At 42.4% G+C, this 26,842-nt stretch overlaps 1 protein-coding gene across 7 annotated transcripts in view; it reads left to right on the top strand.

Annotated features, from left to right (window-relative positions):
* ARHGEF9 (Cdc42 guanine nucleotide exchange factor 9) overlaps positions 1-26,842 on the top strand; it is a 515,595-nt gene that overhangs the window by 291,081 nt on the left and 197,672 nt on the right. For 6 of the 7 annotated variants that reach the window (XM_055438785.2, XM_088834153.1, XM_088834155.1 and 3 more), the window contains one exon: positions 23,538-23,717. The exons of the other annotated variant lie outside the window; for it this stretch is intronic. In XM_055438785.2, coding sequence (XP_055294760.2) covers positions 23,538-23,717 — 180 coding nt within the window. The remainder of the gene's footprint in view (positions 1-23,537; positions 23,718-26,842) is intronic. 7 annotated transcript variants of the gene reach the window in all.

The following is a 26,842-nucleotide window of genomic DNA, read 5'->3' as shown; positions in this document are numbered from 1 at the left end:
ACTGCATTGTTTCTATTAACATAGTGGTTTTCAGCCCTAGCTGCACATTGGAATCACCTGGGGAGTTAACAAGACTAACAACAATTCCTAAGATCTCTGGGGGAGCTCTTATTGAGTTGGTCATGGTGAGGCCTGGCATCAATATTTTTTTTAAAGCTCCCTGAGGTGACAAGAATGTTCAGTCAGGGTTGAGAATGACTGCTATGTTCAAAGGAAATGTCAGCTCAGCCTGAATCTGGCTTGTTGCACACATGAATAGGCAGGCTTCACAGATGGTGAAATTTTATTCTAGGATTGTGGGGGCCTGGATGAATCCTAGGGGCTTGTGCCCACACCAAAATGGAGGATTCAACCCTATAGAGTGAATAGTCTGAGGGTCTGTTTGGATTTTAAATTATCAGCTGTGAAATAGTTTGAACTTTCCTTTTTCTCCTTTCAGGAAAAAAAGTTCCTATGCATTTTCTATAATGGTGGAGAAGATTCTGTTCATTTGCTGGGTGACCTTGGTCAAATTACCTCTCCCCTCTGAAATTTGGTTTCCTCATCTGCAAAGTAAGATCAGGTGGATTAGATAGCTTCAAAGATTTCTTCCAGGTTTAATGATCTGTGCTTACTTTGTGATTAATACTAATGATCAAAATGATTAAGAATGTTATTATTCAAAGTTGGTGATCCAAAGATCTCTTTTAGCAGGTTTGGGATGCACAGGGTTATTTTGGAGGTAGTAGACTTGCCTTCCTAATTATATTTAGCTTATGTCTCTTCTAGAATAACTGAACTATGGGGTTATATTCATTGAGCACACACTGGTTGCCCACAGGGAAGTGAAATCTACTGTGAATTGAGTGGCAGGGGGGATGTTAGTTTGGGATTTAGTATTTGTTCAAGAGACATGTTGCATGGATAATTGAAAATTGCCTCTTATAGATAAAATGCCAGCCTTATAGGTCTGGGAAAGCCTAAGAGGCAAGCAGCTGGCTCTTGACACCTCAGAACCCCTTTCCTACAGTATTTTAAGTAACCATTCATTTAGTTAATACTACTACTAGTGCTAATATAAATTTAAATGAATAAAGTTTTGCACTTATTTCATTGGCTGTTCCCTTAAATCTGGAAGTAGTTGAGGAAACTGAGGCACTGGGAGATTAAGTGTCTTACTCAAGGTCACGTATTGAGAAAGTGATCATTCCTGGCCTAGAACCCAGGTCTCTTGATAGCAGATCTTTTCAGTTCTTCCAATGTAGCCTGCATACTGAACTATGTGGTAAGAACGTGGACATGACTCTGAAAATTTAAAAGTTGTTACTGACATACAGCAGAATTCAAGAGAAAAGTTTGAAGAAAGGAACAAAGGGATAACCTAGAGGAAACAGAAAGGTTAAGGGAGGGATGTGTCCGAGGTCAGTTCGTTCTTGCTTTTATCACTCTTCTGTGCTAGTTTCAGGCCCCTGACAAGAACTGGGCATTTGGGCTTTCAGCATCAAGATTGAGAGTTGGTAGTAGAGAAGAGGGGAAATTGTGAATGCATGATGGAGAGACAGCATATGGAAGGCAGATCTTTAGTAGGAGAAAAAACTCTAGAAATGGCCTTGGGCCTACTAAAATCAAGCTGTGGCTCTGTATCTACCTTGCTGCCAGAACTTGATAAATGCCCTTCTCCACTAGGCCTCTTGTTTCCATCTGACTAAAATGAGAAATAGATTTAGTATGAGAATCGTGTTCTCAAGTGAAATTTTAGCCACAAATTTCTCTATTAAACATGGCATGAAAAATCAGAACTTGTCTGGTTGAGTGGAGGAGAGTCTAGATTTCCAGACTTGCTAGTGCAGACCTCGTTCATGAGGAGAATTGGAGTTAGAAGAGCAGGGATGGTTGCCCAGCACAACCAAATTGCTTGGAAGATAAGACAACGTTCGATGGAGGAGGCCAGGGTGGGTGGGTGGTGGTGATGGTATGTGCCTTTCATTTACGTGGCCAGGATTCACATAGAAAATCACATGGGGGCAGCAATTAAAGTATTTTGGAAATCTGCATGCCTCTCCCCATCCTGTTTTACAAGTGAAAGAATTAAGGCACTGAGGGAGAAAGGGATTTATTCAAAGTTACAGTGATGGGTCTGGTATCCTGAGTCATCCAATCAGCCCCTTGCCCCCTATAACCTTCTACCTCTGCTATAAAGTTCTGGCTCTGTGCTCCCTTGGCTGAATCAGGAGACCTGGATGCTCTCTCAGGTTTGGTTGGAGAGAGCTCTTAGAGAGAGGCTGGGAGAACAAAAGTATTATGTAACCTCCTAAAGGGGAAAAGGCCTGTCAGAGCCCTTAGGGTGCCAGGCAGTCAGATGCAGGTAGGGGAGCAGAGAATCTTCTGCAGACTACATCAGTTCTTCTGAGGCAGAGCTCCCTGGGTGCAACACTGTGCTGCTCAGCCATCCACCCTCAGGGTCCAGAGGCATCTAGCATTGTGCATCCATAGCCAGATCTGGGAATGGTTCTGGCAGTTCTGACCTGTTTGCCTGCCTTCATTAGAGGAGGGGAAGGATGCACCTCCCTGCCCAGCAGGCTGCAGGAAGGATGTGCTAAGAGCCCACCCACGCCCCCTCAGAGTGTGGTTCCTAAAGGCAGTATCTACTTTTAGCTGTACTTCCCACAGCCTCTCCTCTGCCCACTCTCTTCCATCCTCCTCTCTCTGTGAACCCTGCTGGTTGGCAGTGGGGCTGGGCAGTGGGTGCTTTGACATTTGGAAAGAGGCATGGTAGAGCCAGGAATCCCTAGGAGAAGCTTTGATAGAGCTGACATGGTGGGGAATGCTCAGAACAGGCGTAATGATGAGACTGCTTTGTGTTTAGGGCCTAATAGGCAGTGGAGAGCTTTACTAATTTCCTTTGGACCTTGCAGCCAGCTGAGGCACTTGTTTTGAAAATCTAGACTGAACTGCATAGGAGGGCTCAGAAAAATTTATTGGATAGAAAGTGTATTGACATTTTCTCTACTCAGATTTAGAGAAAAGCCTCTGGTGCTAGTGGATGCTTGCTTGATTCTTGCCTCTCTTGAACATTGTCTCAAGCCTTTCAGTGGGTTTTGCACATTGTCTCACTTGATCGTGGCCCTATGAAGTAAGTAAAACAGGGACTACCTGCATTTTGCAGATGAGAAAAATGAGACTCAAGGATGTATTGTCATATAGTGCCTGATCTGGGCTCAAGCTTTGGAAGTTATAGTGCCATTTAAATCATTCTGGACAGCTCTGTCTTCTAGAAAGGGGGTGTTACAGCTGTCTTGAGTCCAATTTCCTCATTTTGGAAGTGGGGGAACTGGGCTCAAAACAAAGGAAACACACAGTATGTTTGAAGCAGTACTGGAGCTATAGCTTGCAAGAATGTGAGTTCCTATCCATGGGACTTGCAAGCTGCTCTTGTCTTTCAGGAATGGTAAAGGAAATCTGTATGGTATGATAGAAAGCAAAGGATCACTGAACTAATTGTCATTTTTTAGCTCTGTAACCTTGGGCGAGTCACTTAGCCTCTCTGAGTTGGTTTTCTTTTCTATTAAATGGGGCTGATAATCCCTGAGAACTTTCTGAGGCTAAAATCCCTGGGTGACTGCTGTAGTTGAAGGGCCTGACACTTGGTAGGCCTGTACTTTCAACAAATCCTCTCTGTAAAGGATTTGTTAAAAACTTACACATGAATATAAAGAAGGGCTATAAATATGAACTTAGTTGCTGGGTGACCTTTAACAAATTCCATTGTCTTTGTGCTTCATTTCTCTCTGTTACAACATGGAGGCCTCTTTTATTTTCCTCCCTTGGAAGGATAGAATCCCTATGTCCCCGCCCATATCTTGGGTCATTGGTGGGAAGCTGGAATTTTTTTTTTTTCTTATAAGAAGCTTTCTTTTATTTACCCCCATCTCCACCTACCCCGCCACCTGGCCACACATGGTACTATGAATACCAGACTAGCTTTCTGTCTCCCTATCTCCTGCAAAGATAAAAGAGAAGAAAGCCAAAGTTAATTGTATTTTTATTTAGTGCCTTCTTAAATCCATCAAGCCAGAATCACCTGGGTACTTGGCTTTTAAAAACCAATTCTTTGCTCTAAGGTCCTTGACAAGAATTTGTGATGGGCATTACTGGGTTTCATGATATGATTAAGAGCTGTGTTTAGAGTTCACAAGCTCTGGACAAATGACCTAATTAGGACAAGTCTGCACTTTTTACCTTTATCTGTATTACTTTGGAAAAGTCTCATTACCTCGGGAACAGGGCAAGAAGATAAGGACTATTGTGTAGTCCTCTATAGTCGTCTGTTCCTGCCAAGTTTTTCTTTTCTCACAACCCTGTGAGGTGAGCAAGGCTGGGATTATTCTCCCCATTTTAAGGCTAAGTAAATTGAAACTATTAGTGTTTCCGCTTAAAAGCAGTGGTGTGCTTTTAAGAGCATTGCATATATAGTTAGATGTTATCAACCCACCCATACGAAATGGCCTTGAGCAAGGAGTTCTTTGTAAAGATGCCTTCTGCACTTTGCTTTTTATCCATGTCTTGTTATAAAAGTTAGTCAAGATAGCAGAGAAAACTAGGCAGATGTCACCACGTAACTCTGACTAGGTTGGCATTGGATTACTAATTGGCAGCTCAGATACAGTTATTTGACTTATAAGTCCGCCCATATATCATCCATGGATGCATGAGAGGCCTTGCCAAATTCAGAAGGGTGGCCCTACATCCTGTGACCCTTCACGTCCTGTTTGGAGGTTTTCTCTTTGTAGATTTATCTAGTTGTACCTTGAGCCTAAAAGATGGCTTAGTACCATCACTAGTTCCCACAGTCATCCCAAAAGATGGGAAAGGAATGCTTTGGATAAACCCCATCTCACTTTGCCTGAGCTTTGGTGAACATTGTATGCATTTAGGACTTTATCCTTTTTACTCCAAGTGGCTCAAGACACTGGAAAAATGAGTGTGGAAAGACAAATGTAGGGAAGCAACCAATAGCCTGTCCAGGGCTAAAGGGAGCCTAGCTGAATGAGGCATCTGTAGGTGCTAATCCATATGCACATATATGTGCACTTTCTTTTTGTTGTGGTAGTGGTGGTAGGAGAGATCAGTTAGTCCATGATGCTTAAACTGAGAAAGTCACTGGATAAGAATGAGGAGCAACCCATAAGCCCACTCCCTCATGGTACTGCTAAGGAAACTGCTGTCTGGGGAGAGGTAAGGACTTGCCCAAAGTCTTAAGAGCTGGTCCTTGATCCTTGTCTTTCTTTTTGAGGCCTCTTGGATAATTGGAGTGGTAGCTAAGCCTCTTGGGAAAAGCACCTATGAACAACATATTCAGAAAGTGACATGAAATTTGAGTCAGTGAGCTCTGACCTTCTTGGGAGCAGATTAACCCAGGTGTCTTAGGGGAAAGATGATAGAAACGAATTGTACAGGAGGAAAATTAGTTCAGTCTTGCTGTCTATCAATGGCCTCTGCCCATATTCACACATTATAGGTCACATGTGATGCACACACTCAGACATGTGTGGAATATATTTAGGATACACACAGGACACACATGTGGCATATACTTTCTCATTGACACACTTGGAGCACACACACTCAGTTTGCCATGGGGCACACTCACATTTGCACATGCTTGGCACAGGCAGAGTACACACATATACACGTGAGGCATGTTTATGCAAATTTGTGTGGGCATACATGGATGCATATAAAACATAACTGCGCATTCACATACATGTAAAGTATACTGAGATGCATACTGAGATATACTCCTACCCCTGGGCACACACTCCTAAGGACTTGAACAAACAACCCCCCCACCTTGAGACACATTTGAACCCATCTATGGGACACACACACAGGTCCCACACATCCTTACGGGACACATTCTGATGAAGAACACATTGTATCCCTAAGACCAGTCAGCTGTCCCAGTCTTTCAAGTAGGCACAACAGGGCACTGGCCCCATCTGGTGGGGCCTCTATCAGTTTGCTCTGCCCCTTTATCCCTGAAATCAGGCTTCAGGGAGCAGTGAGCTCAGAAATAAAATGGATACTCAAGGTGGCATGTGTTATATCAGGTTCCATCATTCAAACAAAACTTAGAACTGAGCCCTGAGATGTTAACAGGCAGATGGAGAAGATAAATTGGCATTGATCAGTGCAGAAAGTGTGAGCCTGCTCCTCTATTCCCTAATCTACTTACAGATCATTAGGGAATGGTACAATTGTGAAGTAATATCCTAGAAAACCTAAAGTAACTGATATTAAAGTTTGTTTTTCTTGGGAATGAAATAACAACTTGGACCAGAGTAACTATATCTAAATTGTCAGTGGGAGATTGTGAGGGGAAGTACATAGGATGCATAAAGGGGAGCAGCGGTTCAGCCTCTTCTGGGTTAGTGGTGGATGGAGAGAACAGCCACATCCTTAATGACCACAGCCCTGCCCCTAGGCACAGCAGCTTGGACCATCTGGCCCCACTAATGAGGACCTGCTATTTTTAGAGTTTCTCAAGCTGGAAACCAGGTCGGGGTGTCCTGGAGAGGCCTTTCTGGCCCTTAGTACCAAAGGCTGGAGCTAGAAGGAGGGGCCCTAAACTGTGTCTGGGTAAAGGGTGGGGAGCAATGAGACAGGTGGCCAGTGTGCCAGGTCTGCCCTTTAGCACCATCCTCAAAGCCCCAGGGGATTACTGTTGAATGTGACAGCCTCATGTCTGTTTCTGAGCTTTGGGCTTGAAATCAAGAAACCAATTTCTTACTATGATTTTACACTTAGGGTAGAAGATTTTGAAGATGGAAAAAAATTCTAATATTCTTGTATATTGTTCCTTACCTGAAGAAAGAATGCAGTAAAATTTCAAACACACATACACATTTCAGTTGCTATTCTGCCACTTGGGGTGTGTCTCAGTCAGGTTCCCTTCCTCTCTCTGAGTCTTATTTGGTCTATATGTAAAATCACCAATACTGCCTCTCAGACTCTGGCAAAGCTCAGATAGATCCAGTTGAGAAAATGTTTTGCAGATGTACTTGTTCTTCACCCATAAAGCTGTATCTCCCCTATTCTTAGTTGATCTCAATACCTGCCAACTACTGGGCCTAACTTACAGAGTAGCAGTAGAAAGAAAGACCAGAGAGGCAACCTCATGGGGTCAGGTTGATCTGATACTGGGTGATGCTGGGATCACCCTCACTCATACAGATGCTTTTCAGTACCCGGTCAGTCCTTTCCCAGAATACAGGTTTGCAACATTTATGTGGTCATATAGCTTTGGCTCCTTAGGAACTCTAGGTAGGGAAAGTGGGGAGCATCAGAAACAGTTTTCTTCCTAAACTAGAAAAAGCAAGGTACTAGATAGCCTGTACCTGCCGTGTGCCAGAGGATGTAGCCTTTATTTCCAGTATTGACCCTGAGAATGTGCCTTATTCTAAGTTTTGTGCTCAGGGCCATTTCCACCTGCCTTGTTGAAGAACTAGACTATTAGCACAAGTTCAGATTTCTCCTCCCATAAATTATGGGCAAATTCCTTCTGAGTCTCTTTTCTGGTCTATAAAATGGGCTTAACTGTTAAGTTTCAGGATTGTGGGGTGCAAGAATTCATGGTAACAAAATATGTGAAAGTGTCTTTTAAAATGTTGACCATGTTTTACTATTGTTAATTGTTACGAATCTATCCAAGTTGTGATTACAGGTAGTTTGGAGGTAATCTAGGAGCTTGTCTTCACTTTATTTCTCACTCAATTTCTCCCCCCCCCACAACCTGTTATAAACTAGTATTGTCTCCATTTTGCAGATGAGAATACTGAGTCTAAGGGTACAGGATTAGGTAATGGTGGATTCTGGTCCAGAAGCCTTGCCTTCAGACTCTATTCAGTGTTCTTTCTATGGCCCCAAGCTATCACCCCATGAAGTCCAGTACTAAAAGGAAGTTGCTGGTGGCAACTTAATGTTAAAAATTTAGGTTTGTCTCTGACACATAGCAAGGGACAGGGGCTTTCTGGGGCACAGCCTAACCCAGAAGTGCCCTGCTTGCCCATGAGAGGCACTGACCTGTCATTCCTTCCACAACAGCTCATGTCCTACTCGTCTCCTGCATATTAGAAGCAGTGAAGCGTTGGAGAAGATGCTAAGCTGTTGTGAGAGGGAATTGTGCTGCCCATTTAATTCACTTCAGGAGGATCCCTGAAGGCGCTTGGTCTACCTTAGCTACTCCCACCTCCTCACAGCTTCCTGAGTACAGAAGCCCTGTGTGACTGACCTGCCTAAGGGGTTGGACCTAAAGGTATATGAAGAAATATTTAAGGGCCTTAATCTGTGGGGTATTTTGCCAACTCTTGAGAGTTAAATAGTAGAGATCCAGAAACCACAGCTGAGAGAGTTCCCTGAGACCATTTGGGCTGACTCTTACCATCCTTGATGTGAACATTAAAATATAGCTGCTGCTGCTAAGTCACTTCAGTCGTGTCCAACTCTGTGCGACCCCATAGACGGCAGCCCACCAGGCTCCCCTCGTCCCTGGGATTCTCCAGGCAAGAACACTGGAGTGGGTTGCCATTTCCTTCTCCAATGTGTGAAAGTGAAAAGTGAAAGTGAGGTCGCTCAGTCGTGCTAGGCTGACCTTTTCTCCCTTTGTGTATTTTTCTTTGTACACCGCAGACTCACAAGCTAGGCCAAATTTCTTAGAGCCTTTCTAGCTTGTGTATTTTTCCTTTCTCAGCCCAGGAGAAGGGTGGGTAGGCACACTGAGATAAAAGTGGTGAGAGGAAGGAAATGAAAGAATCTGTGGATCTCAGGCCTTGGGTGCTAGGCTCTGGGGAAGAAGGCCTTTTGTGTCTTTTGTCATCTGTCCGGCCACTAATACATTATTTTCCTATAACTCACAGATTGGCTATGAGAGCCTAACTCAAACTGTTGCTGTTTTCACTTGTGCCACTGAAACCTATGGAATGACTATAATACTAACCTTTCTAGGGGATTGGACAAGCAATGTCAGGGGTTAGGAAACTGGAATAAAAAAGGAGAGAGACACCTTCTGTTCTTAAATTTTGAGCACTCAGAGAGGTGGATAGGGAAGGGTCAGTCGCCAGAGCTCTGCCAAGAAGTAGCCACATGGTTTCTTCAGCTCTCTTGACTATAGAAGACTCATTTAAAAATTACTTTCTTTTTGAAAAGAAAATACAGTCACATGGTCCAAAAGGTACATAGTGAAAAGTTTCACTCTAGCCCTGCCCTCCAGCCACTTGGCTTCCTCTGCAGAGGCCATCAGTGAATCCTTCCAGAGAAATGTTACATGGATATGTAAAACATATATGAATATATATTTCTCTGTTTATGGTAATATACACCCTGTTCTATATCTTGCTATGCTTTGGATTTTCTGTGATCCTGTGGGAGCATGAGGATATGTTGTGGAGAGCAGAGGTTAAGAGCACTGGTTCTAGAGTAAGACTACCTGGGTTTTGGTTCTGACCCTGTGTGACCTTCAGCAATCACTTCATCGTTCTGAGCCATGTTTTTCTCATTTTTAAAATGGGTTTCAAGTAAGTTAGTATATGTAAAAACTTAGATTTGTCCCTGACACATACTAAAGTGAAAGTGAAAGTGAAGTCACTCAGTCGTTTCCAACCTCCATGGGACTTTCCAGGCATGAATACTGGATTGGGTTGCTATTTCCTTTTCCAGGGGATCTTTCTGACCCAGGGATTGAACCCGGGTCTCCTGTATTGTAGGCAGATGCTTTACTGTCTGAGCTACCAGGGAAGCCCTGACACATATTAAGTACTCAGTAAATGTTAACCATTTTTTATTATTAGAAAAATTCTGGACTGTAAGTCAGAAAATTTGGGTTCTCTTTTTGCCCTTGCTCATGGGATACCTGAGGGACTTCCTTTGTCCAAGCCTGTTTTCTCATTTTACAAATGAGGTCTCATCCCTGCTCTTCTTACTCCCCAGAATTGCTGGCAGGATCTAGTGAGCTCATGAATGTGTAATGAATATGAAAGGATTTTAGAAACTATAATATGTTAAGATCATGGTAGGTGAGCCGCTTTCTCTTTTCTTGAAACTACTTTAGGTGGCTTGAACCCGATGGCTTGAACTGGGTGGAGAAAGCAGTACTCATTCTTCTGGCAGCAGAACCTAAAGGCCATCCTTGTAATAAAGTTCTATTCTGGGTAAAGGTAGCCCATGGCAAAAATCTGAAATAGTCAAGTTTTGTCTTCTGACCTTTCTTATCTCACTCCATCCCACTTCTGACTTCCTTGTTTCCATGTCTTCTTCAATTCCCCTCTGTCTCTTGACAGCAGCATCTGTCAAAGACAACCTAACTTTCCATTTGAACTAAGCTGGTCCAGCTAGCTCAGGGTGTTATATTTGCTTAAGTTAAATTTGCTTAAGTTCAATACTCAGTAACCAAGTCAAGCCTGGAGCCCATTCTTCCCTTCCCACTGTTTTTTCAATAGCATTTTCATTTTAGTATAAATTTGAATTTCAGATTTCTTAGCAAAAACATTTAGTGGTGAATGAGATACTGGAAATAACTCTACTTAGCCTTCATTTCCAGGGAGGGTCAGGTTTGGGGCCCTGAGAGGAGGGTGAGGCAGGTGATGGTTGTAGTATTCAAGGGGTGACATCTGTAGGGCAGAGGGAGGAAAGAGCATCAGAAAATGTCTAAAACTGATCTCCAAACGGAAATTTAGGAAGAAAATATTGCAAGTTCTTTATATATTAAATTGTCAATATCATCATTTCATTTCTACTTTTTTGTGTAGATTTTTTATAAAACACATACTACATTAGTAGTAGGTAGATACTGGGATAGATGTTTATTTTTTTAACCAATTGATTATTTTTTTAATATTTTATTTTAATTGGAGGCTAATTACTTTACATTATTGTATTGGTTTTGCCATACATTGACTACAAAATCGTGAACTTTTTATTTTGTATTGGGGTATACCTGATTAACAATGTTTTGATAATTTCAGGGGAGCAATTTTTAACCAAAACAATTGACAACTGTCCTTTTAAACTATTGTAGGCTTGGTTTCTAATCTTGGCTCTGCTGCTGACTAACTTGACATGTTAGCCAACCTCTTTTTACTAGAACCTCAGTTTTCTTATCTGTAAAATTGTTAGCCTGAACTAGATATGCTAGCTCTTGGGAGTCTCCAATCCTGGCCTTCTCTGAGTATAATAATTCACTCTTTCAGGCTTTTGAGCCTGAGACAGAGTCAAGAAGAGTAGGTTCAAGCCCTAGCATCTTGCTGGATGCTTTGTCCCTCAGTCAGCTTTCCTAGGTCCCTTCCATCTCCACTCTTACCTCCTTTACCTAGCCCAGACAGGCAGAGGATCTTTTACATAAGCCTAACTGACCTACTTGAAGATCTTTTGTTACCAGCACAATCACTTTTCCTGCAAACACAGATGGAATGTTTGCATCCAATCTGCATTCTATCCTTCCTGGGCCCTGAGGGTGGGTCTGATTGTGCTTCTCTTGTGTCTTCATTGTTAGCCTAGGTTTAGATGTTACATCCCTCTGTCTGTAGTCTTAAAGGACACAGTCTGAAGGGGAGACAGCTCAGCCAGTTTGAGTCCCCGGGGGCCTGATCTAGTGAATGCTCACTGACCATTCCTGCTCATCAATCATTTATCATGTCTGCTAGGAACCCAGGACAGTGCTAGACTTTGTCAGGAGAAAAATGACCCATCCCTGAACAGGAAACTACTGACAAGGGCCAGAAACACTGCTAAATTCCTTGGCCAATGTCTTTTCTCTTGCAGGGAGTAAAAGAGAAGAGGAAAATCAATAAGCCACTGGAAACCATCTTTCACTTTCTGATGGACTGTTTAAATGCAGATTTTACTTTTGGGCTATAAGGACTACCCAGGAGATAATTACATTCTCTTTGGAAATGCCTTGCCAAGGCTAGAGACTTTGCAAACCAGTGTCCTGGGTGGGCATGCTCAGTAGACTTCAAGGTGGTTTAAGTTGGTTGAAATATATTTATTTTTTCTGTCTCTTCTCCAAGTATAGAAGCAGGTCACAGTATACCTTACTAAATGCTGTTCCTGTTATCACTACCTTAGACCAGATAGCCACATTTAAGAATACATTAGAACTATTAGTTCCAACCTATCTCCTCCTCTGCTCCTCCCCCCCCCCCACCTACAGTCCTCTTTCCCCTACAAGATTTTAACACGACATCTGTCAAATGGATAAAAAATGACTTTTCCTTCTTCTCGCTGCTTTGCCCACCCACCCTCTGGCTGCGGTGTTGATGAGTATAGAACTATTCATGTGGGAGACACGGAGGACAAATTCTTCATGTAGTTCTAGCCCCCACCTCCTAACCCTTCTGTAAACCTAGAGGAGCCCCACACCAATCCCTTGGAGGAATTCCAAGGCTGGCCTTCAAGTCACAGTCCAGAAAAAGTTAAAGCTCCCAAGTCTCGTCTCAGTGGAACTATGTAAAGAAATTCAAGAACCCAGGTGTAGGGTGATGGGTGATAGGTCACTTCAAGCATTTGGGGCTTTTTGAATCTCCTGCCTATCCCCTAGACTTGCCCTGGCCATCTTTCAAGGTATGTAGGAAACAAGCAACCCACATGGGTAGCTGGAACTTAGTAGCCACAGGAAGTCCAAGAAGGGTGAGATAATCAGGGCAGGAGTATCTTGGAGATAGGTCGCAGTATGACTCAAGAAATAGGTAGGGGTCAGAGTGACCTCCAGCTTGGGATGACATGCTTCTGACTCAACTCGTGGAAAGAGCACTGCTGGGTCATTTTTTTTTTTTTTTACTGATAATTTTTCTCTTAGAGTATTGGGAGCTGACTTGGGTAGATTGAACATAGCTCTAGGAAATTGCTTCTAGATTGTAGTGTAGAGAGATGCTGCAAAAATTTTCTATTAGGGGCGTCAATGTTGAAGGTCTAGGAGGGAGTGAAAGTAGGGGTGCAGGTGCAGATAATCTCTTGAGGCAGCCTTGGAAAATCCACTTAGACAAACTACTGTAATTATTTAGCCTGCCTGAAAACTGACACAAGGAGGAGAAGCCAAGAGCCAGAATTTCAGAGATTCTGGTTTCTTTGGAAACCATTGCAGTTAGAGGAAATTCTTGTACTTCAAACTCAGGCTCTAGAAAATTTAAAAGACACTTGGTCTCAGTGTGATATATGATTTAGAATCACTCGGGCTGCTTGTTAAGAATGCTGGGGTGATTCTGAGCAAAGAGTCTAGGAATGACAATTGAGAAACTAGTATAAAGAATCAGAGGCACCTGGATGATGCCAAAAAATTCCCCAACAACTTGACAGTAACTGTTACTTCCAAGATGCTTTGAAGGTGCATGCTAATGCTTATCAGGTTGGGAGCTACTCTGGTGAGGGAGACCTCTGCAGCCAATGCTATCATGATTGGTGGTCTGGAAACACTTCTCTCTGATCTTTGCAATTCTTGGCCCTATTGGCTGCATTTTCTCTAAAGGACCTATTCCTTCAATAAGACCAAACTCTTGACATCATAGGCTTTGAGGGCAGCATCTGGGTCTCACTTCAGAAACTCCTGGGCCCATTAGGTTGAGCTAATGACTGAAGTGTCATACTAGAAGAGTCCATTGTTAAGGTGTAAACCAAACAAGCAACTTGCCTTACCTCATATATTTGGTCACTATTATAGCTGAGATCACTTCTTAACTTCTTTTAGAAGAGGTCTAGAAAGAGGTGTTATCCTTTGTTATTAGTCTATAATAATTGAGAAAATGTCCTGGATGGCTTCATATCTTAAGATGCTTATCTGAATTTACCAAGCTTTTAGGAGCTGACAGATGTGAATTGGCTTTTGACATATTGGCCTCTGGATCAGGTGGTCTGTCTTGTTCTTGCTGAGCTGACCTGCATCTAGCCTCTCCTTTCAAATCAAGCCAGCTGGGCTGGGTTGCGTGTCTGCCAGGTGTGGCTAAAGCCAACCTTCATTTTGTTAAAGTGAAAAATTATGTTAACAGTGGGATATTGAAGGAAGCCAATGCCTAATGATTCACAAATCACATGCCCAAACTAGGAAAAAGATAATCACATCATGAAAAGTGGCAATATTTGCATATTTCCTTTCAATACATTTAGAGTCACCATCACTTGAATGCATTAATTATTCTGCTCAGAAATGAAATTATCTGGTTATGGGTGATTGCAGCATCCAGATTAAAGCTGAAACTAGCTGGTGATTGCAGCATCCAGATTAAAGCTGAAACTAGCTAGGTGTCAAGTATTAAGTCATATGGAAAACAAATAGCAATCCTTATGATTTAAAAAAAAAATCAGGTTTTTTTCTTACCTGACATTTCTTCTTTCCCTGATGACCATTGAGCATCTGTGAAGATGTTCAGCAAAAGCAAGCCCACCCGAATTCACCTGGCCATAAATCCTATCAGCAATGGATTGGCCTATATGTCATCTGGTACATATTATGCAAACAATTTCTTTGGCCCCATAGAATATTCTGCAACCTGACAGAGATGCTAACTCTTTTGCTGTGATCTTCCTCAGAGCTTACCTGGTTTTAGGGCTCTGGGCACAGAACTTTAGAGGCTAAAAGCAATGTTGTTCATTATAGATTAAGCAGATGTTTTAGAATTACTGTTCACAAGTATACAATCTGTTTGGAGAATAACACCCTGGTTAACAACTTGAATAACTCTATGTTATTTAATATATTCTTATCCTAGGTAGAAATTAGTGAAAGAGGCAAGGGAGAGAAGATACAGGGTGGAGTCGTCAGGGACAAGATTAAGGAGCAGGTGGGCCAAGATCATATGGCAAGGAAGAGGAAGCATGTCTCATGTCCCTACATTTCACCATGGACAAGGGAATGACTGAATCAGTCAAGAGGTAGGAATCATCTGCCTGAAAGAGACTCTGTGTTACCAGAGTGGAAGGTCCCTGTTGGTTCAAGACAAGGATTGGATCCGTAGATGGGGTTAGATTAAGGAGAGCTTTGAGAAATTGACAGTAGGGTGTTTTTGAGGCTTCTTGAGCATGGATAGTGGCACCAACAAAGAAGTTTTATGAAGTGCATTATTAAGGAGGAGAGAGACCTGTGAGCTGTAGGAAGGCCAGCTGGGAGGCAACTTGAGGTGATAAGGCCCAGGCCTAAGATATGGCATTGAAAAAGACAATAAAGGGTCATATCTATATGTAGAAGAAAAAATCAGCAGGCCCAGAAAGTTTATCAGAAATGAGAAAAATAAGGATGCAGGGGAATGGGGCCTTAATATTATGAGTTTTATGTATGTTTTATTGGAGGCAGTAGCAGGCTCCCAGGGAAATGTGAAACAGGTAGTTGGAAATATGGGACTGGAGGTAGTAAGAGCTGATGTCATGAGAAAGATGATTTATCTGAGGAGTTATGTGGCTAGAACAAAGACCAAATGTCCTTACTAACTTTTATTTATTTTTGACTCTGCTGAGTCTTTGTTGCTATGCATGGGCCTTTAGTTGTAGCAAGCTAGAGCTACTGTCTAGTTGCAGTGTGGAGACTTCTTATTGCAGTGGCTTTTTTTGTTGCACAGCACGAGTTCTAGGCACATGGGCTTCAGTAGCTGTGGCATGTGCGCTCAGTAGTTGTGGTTCATGGGCTCTAGAGCACAGGCTCAGTATTGTGTGTTGTGTTAGTTGTCCCAAGGCATGTGGGATCTTCCCAGATCAGGGATTAAACCCATGCTGCTGCATTGGTATGCAAATTCTTTAGCACTGCGCCACCAGGGAAGCTTTCCCTGCCACGGACATTTTTTAAAACTTATTTTTGGCTGCACTGGGTCTTCATTGTGGTGCGTGAGCTTTCTCTAGGTGTGGTGCAAGGGCTTCTCTATTTGTGTTGTGTGGGCTTCTCTTGTTGCCATGAGGCTTAGTTGCTCCATGGCATATTCCCCCACCAAGGATTGAACCCAAGTTCCCTGCATTGGAAGGCAGAGTCTTAACCACAGGACCACTAAGAAAGTCCGTGCCACCCACCCCCCACCCCCCGCTCCAACTGCCCTATGGCCCCCCACTGAATTTTGAATAGAGCAGTCAGGGGCTAAAGTGGAAAACCCATTCCTCAGTTTTCCCAGTCAGTCTGACTGGCCTTTAATGTGCTTTAATGTGTCACTAACAATGCCTGAATGAGTTATATTCAGGTAGGGACTAGCCAGTGCCAAGTTCTCATTTTCTTGAGTAGAGAGCAATAAAAAAAAGTCCTATCAAGTGCAAAACTTCCCTTGTAGCTAAGTCTGTAAAGAATCTGCCTGCAGCGCAGGAGACCTGGGTTCGATCCCTGGGTTGGGAGGATCCCCTGGAGAAGGAAATGGCAACCAACTCCAGTATCCTTGCCTAGAAAATCTCATGGACAGAGGAGCCTGGTGGGCTGCATGCAGTCCGTGGGGTCGCAAAGAGTCGGGCACGACTGAGCGACTAACACTTACTTACTATAAAGTGCAAAGATCAGTGAGAAGAAATAATCTACAATAATGAAATTCCTGACCTTTGCAAAGCTCAAGTGTTACCCTTAGTAGAAAGCCAGAACTGGAAAGGGCTGTTTGATTCAAGTCTATAACTTGACAGATAAAGAAACTGAGACAGGTAAAGGGACCCATCCAAGATGATTCAGTGACTTACTGGTAGAGTTTCTTCTAATAGCCAGTCTTTTGATACCTCCCCACTATTGTTGAAACAGTCTGGGTTGCACCTTTGTAACCCAGAAATGGGTAAGAGTCTTGTCCTTGAACAATTTGGGCAAGATAACAGTCTGTTTACAAGGTCGTATGAAAAATATCTCTGGTTTATTCAGGAGAGAATAAAAGCCCAGGCTATTTTAAATGTGCGTAAAGGAAACAAGGGCTTCCCTAGTGGTTCAGATAATAAAGAATCTGCCAGCAATGCAGGAGACCCAGGTTCAATCCCTGGGTCAGGAAGATCCCCTGGAGAAGGGAATGGCTACCCACTCCAATATTCTTGCCTATAAAATCCCATGGATAGAGGAGCCTGGAGGGTTACAGTCCATAGGGTCATGAAAAGTTGGACATGACTGAGCAAATAACACCAATCAGCCAAATGGAACAAAGGAAGGGATTTTCTTTTGTCCATGCCTAGCTGTTGAGGGCACTCCGGTACTCTTGCCTGGAGAATCCCAGGGACGGGGGAGCCTGGCGGGCTGCCGTCTATGGGGTCACACAGAGTCGGATACGACTGAAGTGACTTAGCAGCAGCAGCAGCTGTTAAGGGAGGGGACCTTTTGAGAGAATGGGGGCAAGTATTAACTGTAAAAAACCTTAAAGAAAGGCAAAATCCTTCAGGCCGCTTCTTATCCCCTTGTGAAGCTTCTCAGAAGGAAAGCCAGGCTCAGCTATTTTTCATGGCAATTGGACATACATTATTCTGAACAACAGTTTTTTAATCCTTTCCTCTGCTGCTCCTTGCCATTAAAACTCTAGTATTTTTGGCAGTCAACCAGGCTAATTAAATAACTATTTTGGGGGTGGTACTATTCAGCTAGAGGTCAAGAATGTGAAGAGGAAGAAAAGCGGTACAAGAAAGAAAGAAGACAAGAAAACTGGGTGAGGGTTTTATTTCTGTGTTACTAGGCCTGGCATTGGGAATGCTCCCAGACGCTGCTGCTGCTGCTAAGTCACTTCAGTTGTGTCCGACTCTGTGTGACCCCATAGACGGAAGCCCACCAGGCTCCCCCATCCCTGGGATTCTCCAGGCAAGAACACTGGAGTGGGTTGCCATTTCCTTCTCCAATGTGTGAAAGTGAAAAGTGAAAGTGAAGTCGCTCAGTTGTGTCCGACCCTTAGCGACCCCATGGACTGCAGCCTACCCGGTTCCTCCATCCATGGGATTTTCTAGGCAATAGTACTAGAGTGGCTTGCCATTGCCTTCTCCGGGGAATGCTCCCTACGTGACCCAAAATACTCATTCTTAGACATACCAACCACTGAGCAGTACCTTGTAACCAAACAAGGAGTGGGGTGCCATGGGGATCCTTAGGAGAATGAGGCATCAGGAAAGGCAGGGGTAAAGCCTAGACTAGAAAGACCCTCTAGGGCTGTGGTTCAACAGTGTGGTCCCTGAACCAGCAGGCATCCCCTGGGAACTTGTTTGAAATGTAAGTTCTCAAGCCTCACTTCAGACTTACTTAATAAGAGACTCATGGGACCTAGCAATCTGTATTTTAACAAGCCTTCCAGGGGATTGAGAACTACTGATTTAGATAATTCACAGGGTGGACTGGTCTCCCTGGAGAGAGAAACCAGCTGGGAGCCCTCTCACCTTGCCTTTTTGATAGGTAGTGTTGGGGATTCACAAAAGCAAAGCTATAAAATAAGGTCAGCTAGACATTCATATCTGCTCGACCATCTACTAACTGGGTGACTGTGGGCTACTTGGTAACGTCACAGGTTATATTCAGTAAAAATGAGTATATTAATGCTTACCTTGGAGAGCTATAGAGACTAAGATCACAAAAGAAATCGCCTTACCCAATGCCTGGCACATGTTTTCAACTAGTGCTTCTCTTCCTCTCTGTTTTTCTTTCTTCCTCCCTCTTCCTTGCCTTCTTTCCTTCCTCCTAAAAGGGCCAACTGGCCACTCCAAGTTACCTACAGGCACATGCCTCATTGTTGATCAGAAACCAGCCTGAGAGATCAAACTCCCAATGCCTACAGTGTATAGTGATCATATTTTCAGGTAAAAAATCAGGACACATGGGTCTGATAACAGATTATTTGTAGGACAATGGAATAGAATATTTGAAATTAGAATTGCTGGGAAATCTAGATTAAAAAGGAATTGGATATTATTCCTTTAAGAATTATGACTCTTCTCCCTCTTCATCTTTTTATTCATGTCCAAAAGTGTCTTTGGTTTGGGAATGCAGAACACCATGTGTCCCACTGAGTGGTAAGTCTGAGCAAGAACCAACATATATTTTGTCCTGTACTTGAAATGCCCTGAGGATTGGGAAATATTTTATTAGAAGTCACATCAACAGTGTCCCAAGGCTAAGTGCTATTTGGGCACCTTACTGGAGTAACCCAGTACCATTTCCTGGCTTTTGGGGATGATGGGATCTCAAGATGAAGAAGTTGTGACCATTGGGAAATTAGGGATTTTGGTGGGGTCATAAACCAGTTATAAATAAGAAATGGAGAATTTAAGCCTTGATACAGCCACTCCCAAATAGATTTTTCTTGATTTTTCTTCCTCTTATAGGTAGCTCTGTTTTATTTGATAATTTGATCAATTCCTGCTGCCCAAAACACTTGTCCTTGGTTTTTGTGAGATTGCACCCCTGGGTATCCTAACTATGTGCTGACAACTCCATTTTCATTTGTTTCTCTGGCTCCTCTTCTCTTCTTCACCTCCCTTTATTGCTGTTTTCCTAGGTTTCTCGTCTTCTTTCTTAGCACTTTCTTCCAGGGCAAACTTCTTGGTTTCTATAATTTCTTCTGGATCATTGGCTCTCAAACCTGTACAACTATCTCCCTTGCTCTCTCTTGAACTTCAAATCAACTTGCATGTCCTGCTGACCAGCAGCATTCAGCACATTGGAGAAAACATCATCTTTTATGCCCAAACAAGAATTTCCTCATTACTTATCCTTATGCTTTAATGATCATACTTAGGATTGAACTCCCTCTACCAAATCAACTTTGATCTCCTTTTCCTCAAATGAAATTTAAAGCCTTCAAACCAGACTCCAGCCCACCTTTCTAGCTGTCTTTCCATCCCAATCTTCCCAGCCCTTTTCAAACTTCACTACATGTTTACCATCAAATTTCCTATACTCTTTACCTTTGAGACTTTAGTCTGCCTCACATACCTTTTCTGTTTCCTTCTCTATCTGTTACAATCATACATATTCTTTAAGGTCTACTTCAGTGCACCACAAAACTGTTTTAGAGCCCACAAATGATCCTTCCTTCCTCTGAAGTCTTGCACTAGGCCAGAGTATACCAGGCACAGTACTAGACATTATACATCTAGCACTCACTTCACTTTCTCTACAATTCTGCCTGTGAGGCAGATATTAATAACCCCATTTTGCATATGAAGAAACTAAACTGAAGCTTGTATAGATTGAAAGTTTTGTCTATGGCTTTTGTGATAGTGTACTCTTGGTATCCTTAGTTACATGCTGACAGTTCCATTTTGGATTACTTATGTGGCTTCTCTTGTATTCCTCACCTCCCATTGTCACTTCTACGTTCTAAATTAGCAGAGCCCAGAACTGAAGCTAGGTTTGCTTCCCTTTAACCACTTTGTCATACTGCTTGAAGGGCATTCACTGTTGGTACAGTGTTGGGTGAAAAATGGATGAGCAGAGAAAAGTCGTATTTATGAAAAATTGTAGCAAGTTAAAAGTCAATTCTATATACAAAAAGGGAGATTTGAAACTAATTTCCAGCCCAAATTTAGCTTACTTTTAAAACATCTCAGAGGATAAGGGAAGAACATCCCCTTATTCCTGCTTGCATTTGTGACTAGAGAACACAGGAGCCCTATATAGCTACATCCCCTTCTAAAGTGCCCTCTTCTCATTGTCTGCACACACATTTGTCAATTCTTGGTTCAGTATCTTACAGTTCATGAATCATGTGGGAGTGTAGAATTATCTTCAATTACCAGATGAAGAAAGTGAGACTCAGAGGCAGTATAGTTTGTAAGAGCAAAGATGCTATAAAAATCAGACTGTGCCTGCATTTGAATTATGGCTTCAGTACTTATTGACTGTATGGATTTGAGCAAATTATTTAATTTCTCTGAGCTTCAGTTTCCTCATCTGTAGGATAGGGCAGCTGTGAGGATTAAATGAGTTTATGTATATAAAGTGCTTATAATAGTGTCTGACATATAGTTAGTGCTCTGTATTAGCTAATATTATCATCTTTGCCATTCCTTCTTTAGCAAGGTCTTAAATCCAGGTATCCTTTTTCCACCTTTTCTATCGATGGTGTTATGATGGGAAAACGGGAAGGAGGTTGGCCATCTGGTGATCTTAGGCAAGTCACTACTGCTATATTATACCTAATCTATAAAATGAGGTATTAAGGGTGATGATCTTTGAAGTGCTATCCAGCTTTGTCATTGACTCCAAGTAGGCCCTGACAACAGGCTTTACAGTTGGTTTATGGCCACAGGGTCCTATCTAGGGATTGGTTTTGTCCAGAGTATAGCTGGACTTTATGACCTGAGGGCCCAGGCAGGTCAACTAGATTAAATGGGGACAAGAATGAGCCAGCTGCTGCTGGGGAAAGCCAAGAATGGACTCCCTAAAAAGAAGACTGCACTGTGAAAAACATACAGGTAGCAGAATCAAGTAGACCTGGACCTAGGGTAATTCAAACAGCATCACAGTTAGAGTCTTGAGCAGAGTATTTGTAATTGATGCCAAGATACTCTTTTGACCCTTGATAAACAGCCAGTGACAAAACTTTAAACCCTCATGATGCTCTGAGTTGGGCTGCAGGTACTTGTTAGGCTCTAGTAACACCCTGTTGGTACCCATTTTTGGCAGGAGAGGGGAGACTTCTCTGTAAATACTTATTTTATTGAGGCCAGTGACCAGCAATTCTTTTCCTCCACTGTGGCCAGAACAAGAAGAAATTGACTTTTACTGTAATTGTTAAAAAGCAAGTTTAAATGAAATTCCATTTAGAAGGGGTGCCTGTGACTGAAAGTGGCTGTCCAAATCTCCTTCTTTGGGGTTCTTAAAGAATAGGAACCATCTGGTTTATGGTGTGAATGGAGTTCTATGAGTTAATTATAGCTAATTAGTAGACATTGGTAGTATGGCATGATAGATATTAGTGCACATGCAGTCAAAAGACCGAGCTCTATAATTTATTACATGTATGATTGGCCAAAGGACCAGTTCACCACTCTGAGACTCAGTTTCCTCATCTTTAAAATATGGGTAATAGTGAGACCCAGCTCATTCATATGGATCAGATGATGCAGTAGATGTGAAACACTTTGTAAACAGTAATTCATGAGGTACTCGAAAGGTGGTATTATAAAAGGTCCTATTTGAAATCTCTTTTGCATCCAAGCTGAGGAGCTCCCTCTATGCCTTCTATCAAAAGAACAATGGCTATAACCCAATGAAGGATTCCTTAGGCAGGAGCTAACCAACAGAATGTCTTAACTAAGTCATAAGATAAGTGTATGTGTTTTTTCCTATGTGTGTCATGTGTTATGCATTAATATCATGACCATAGGATTATTATCTGGCTGGTATGTTGAAAGGCAGACCTGTATGAGAGGATGCATGATCCATATTCTGTCTCTGTTGTCTGAATTATTTTGACTTTGGTATTGCAGAGCCAATAATTACCTTGGTGTCCTTCATCAGAGTAGACTGATGGAAAAGATGACTTCTAGAGGACATGTTCAGCAATTCATATCTGGGAAGGGAATGTTTAAGTCCTTTGCCTGATGAGCCATATGTTCTCTATTCTGGAAATTGTTCCTCCAAATGCCAAGAAGATTGATGACCCATACAGGCTGAAACCAGTTGTAGGGGAAAGGAGAACAAATAATACAGTGGTCAAGATGGCAGCCAGAGAGAAACAGCCTATTCCCCCATACCCATCCTCATCACTGTGCCTAGACCAATGTCATGAACATATGTGTGTGTGTTTATGTGGAAGTGGCATAGATGTCTGCCTGCTAATATGTGGAGCCAAGTCCTGCTGGCCATAAAGTCTAATGACCAACGTACGTAGCCCCTACCTTTCTGAGTGATCTGAGCTTACCCTTTAATCTCCTTGTGGCTCAGTTTTGACATCTAGCAAATGCAGAAGTCAACCTAGATTCCCTATGTATCTCACATGGTTGTTGTATAAATCACTGAGTGAATCTGTGACAAGGTTGAGTTTCCTGGGAGCAAGGCGTCACAAAATGCCAGATTCTTTCATACCCATGAACACATGAATTTTCTGGATAGCATCATGTGTGGGTGAGAACAGGAGGCTGCAGGACTGGGGTCCATTATATGTGAAGAATGCCATAGTCTGTAACTCATGAGGGTGAGGTACAGTAGAGTTAAATAATGTATCACCAACTCTCAATTGGACAGTTGAAGAAGAGGAAATGGGGAGAACAGAGAATTTAGAGCAAATATGCTCGAGCCTCATTTTAGCCATTGGTTTCAGACTCTTCACTCGTTCCAGATCCAGAGCTGCCTTGAAGCATCAAGGGCAGATGGACTGGAGCTTTTTCTTCTCTAGGGGAGGCGCTCATGAGTAGGGATAAAAGTTTGAGGCCTGCATAGTCCATATACACATTCTGGGTCATTCTACCCACTGGCTAATGGAGAGTTGTTAGTATTGTCTTGTGGTCCAGTAGAGCTTGCTCTTCCAGTGTCATCTCCATTACCCCCACCTTTCACCACTAATATGTGAGTTTTTCCATAAGTAGTAGAGCTTCGGGGAGCGGGGGAAGTAAGGTAGCTAGATGTGTGGACTGAACACATTCTTATTTTGTCTCCTAAGCTGATCACTGGAGATTCCATCGTTAGTGCTGAGGCAGTATGGGATCACGTCACCATGGCCAACCGGGAGTTGGCATTTAAGGCTGGCGACGTCATCAAAGTCTTGGATGCTTCCAACAAGGATTGGTGGTGGGGCCAGATCGACGATGAGGAGGGATGGTTTCCTGCCAGCTTTGTGAGGGTGAGTGTCAGCTTTCACTCTCCTCTCCTTTCTCCTTGGCTACTTGCCCCTGGCTTCCCCCTCACCAGCCCCTTTTCTCCTTCTCATTCCCCTTCTTGTGGCTCCTCACAGTTTTCCTCCATGTTTTTGGTCTCCTACCTAGGACTTGGGCTTTCTTTAATCTTTGCCCTTCTAATTTTGAGGTTTTTTTTCTTGTTTTTATAACAATCCCCATCTCCTGCCTCCCACCTTCTACCCATTGTGACTTTGCACAAATCACTTCCCTTTTGGCCTTGATGGTTTTGAAGACCTTTTCAACTCTATATTGCTGTGAAATTTTACCTTTTTTATCTCTCTTTTCTGCTTTCTTTCTTTTACTTGCCTCTTATTTTTTTATCCTTTCTTTTTATAGCTTTCTTCCCACCCTCTTTCTCCCCTCCCAACTCTTCTCTGCTTCCTTTGCTTCTTTTCTCTCATTTAGGGAAGTGTGAACACCCCTGCGTGTTGTCTCATGATTGTCTACAGCTGTTAATGTAAGAATCTGGGCTCCCTACCCTCTCAAGAGCTAGAGTTACTGACTGCAAATCTTGCTTTTTGCAAGGTGGTTGGGAACTAAGATCTGCCAAGGGTGGGAATCAGGCACCTTGGTAAGGCTGCCAAGGCCTTGGCCCTTTTAACATACGACCTTCAAGGTATACCACGAAGGACCTGGCCCTTAAAAGAAGGGGTCCTTGAGAAGGGGATCCTTAGCAATTTCTGCTTCCTCTGTGTTACCTAAACAGGATGCTAAAGGGGGAAGAACACTGGCCTGGTGTTCCAGCTCTTGGCCTTCCTTAGTGTTATGAGTTGGAATTAATTAGCTGTTTGGCAGTCATGAGCTCTGATTTTCCCCATATGCAAAATGGTGTTGACAATTATTTCATGCTAGGGGATATCACAGTGAACAAAATAATATATATTAAAACAGATTTGTGGCAATACAAGTACCAAAGCCACACCAGGGTGTCTTATAGCCATCCTTACTATTACCTTTTGTTAGTTTCTTTTGTAAGATGAGGGTGAAATCCTGACCTCAAACAAAAGATCAGAGTTGCTTGGGTCCTTGGAGAATGAAGGGCCGAAGGATAGAAGTGTGACATGAGGGAAGGACCAGGGCATTTGGAATCAGATAATCCAAGATGAAGATGCAGTCTCATTTTTACTACCTCCTGCCTCTATGGCTTTTGGCAAGACTTTTATCTTTCCTGAGCCTTATTTCCTCATCTGAAAAATAAGAATAGCAGAAATTTTATGATGGTTATATGAGATTACTGTGTGAATAAAGTGTCTGGCACATGGTGGGTACTTAGCACATGGTAACTTGCTTTATTATCACTACCACCACCACCTTATTATTAATAGCTCCAAGGAGGTCTGTGTATCAAGGCTGACCATAGTGATTGAAAGAAGCCTCCTTCCTAGGAGAGTTGCAAATGTAGGAAGCACTGTTATCTGGTTACAGTAATTTAAGTGAGGGCACTGCTCAGAAGCAAAGAGGTAGACAAAATGTCCTCTCATCCCCTCTATACTGAGAATTTCTTAATGAAATATCCAGTCCTTTTCCCTCTAACATATATGGTGTCTTCCATCAGAGTCTCCACAGACCATGTGTCCAAACTCAGCTTTGTTGGTTGATGAATTTGTCCCAGGGGTAGTTAGAAAGACCACAACAATAACCATGGGCCTTTGTAACTAGAATGAGACCCTGTATACAGACAGCTTGTGTGCCTTGGACTGACAGCCCCCTCTTTAAAAAAAGGATTAAATTGCACTCAGTGAAAATCACCCAAATCTGCATGTATTTCATCTTCAGTGAAATGTCATTTTTATAATAAAATGTAATTCAAGGGGTGGGATAAAATACTGGGAAAAGCAGAAAGACTCAAGGAGACAAATAACAGAACCAAGCTTTAGAATATCAATGAACTGACATTGATGCTCATACATCCAAGACCAAGAGGAGTGTTTCTCTAACCAAATAGCTTCAGTAGCCACATGGGTGGGCTGAAGCTGACCTTTGAGGAGACCCCTGGCTGAGCCAGACATACATGGTATAGAGTCTAGCCTAGTGGTCCTCAATCTTGGCTGCACAATGAAATAATTCACTTCGGTAGCTTAAAAGACACAAACACTAAAACCCCAGCTCTAGGCTGGTTAAATCAGAATCTTTGATATTGAGAATAATTTTGGTTAGGCCAGTATAGTCCAATAGAAATATGTGAGCCACAAATGCAAGCCACAACTATAAAATTTTCTATTAGCCACACTAAAATAAATTAAGAAGATATCAGTGAAAGTAATTTAATGTATTTTAGTTAACCCAATATATCTAAAATATTACGGTATAATAATATATTATCACTATAAATTTTTTAGTATTTTATTAAGTTTTTGAAATCTGATGTGTATTCTATACACATCTCAATTCACGCTGGTCACATTTCACGTGCCTATTAGCCATATGTGGCTAATTGCTACTGTATCAAATAGCACAAATCTAGACTGAGAACCATGACAGCAGACCAGGAGCATTAATGAAAGAGCCTAAATCATAAATTAGAATTCCAGTATTCTATTATACCAGTGTCTATTCTTTGAGAAACCAAGATGTTGCCTCAGATTGTATTTGTAATGAGTTTTTGATCATTGCAAACCTTTTTAAGTGATAAGTAAATGGACTTCTGATCTCTAAAGGGGAATACAATGGAACTTTAGCAGCTAGCAGTTGTGGTGTCACCAGTAAAAGGAAATTGGGTTAAAGTGTTGCATGAATGATGTGAAAATTGATGCCAAGTTAGACCTTTCAGTTCTCATAAATGAGCATTTATGTATAGGTTTACATTCTGGTAAGATTGTGTTACTCAAGGAATTGAATGGCAGAGGTTATGTAGGCTCTTTTCTTGTTGTTGTTGTTGTTGTTTGTTCACTCACTAAGTTGTGTCCGTCTCTTTTGCGACCCCATGGACTATAGCCTGGAAGGCTCCTCTGTCCATAGTATTCCCCAGGCAAGAATACTGGAGTGGGTTGCCATTTCCCTCCCCAGGGAATCTTCCCAACCCAGAGATCTAACCCACATCTCCTGAATTGGCAGGTGGATTCCTTACTAC

The sequence above is a fragment of the Moschus berezovskii genome, chromosome X, assembly GCF_049115385.1.
Source record: "Moschus berezovskii isolate FMDL1 chromosome X, NW_MosBer_1.0, whole genome shotgun sequence".
In the NCBI taxonomy this organism is placed as follows: Eukaryota; Metazoa; Chordata; class Mammalia; order Artiodactyla; family Moschidae; genus Moschus; species Moschus berezovskii.
This window is presented reverse-complemented; position numbering and strand designations above follow the sequence as displayed.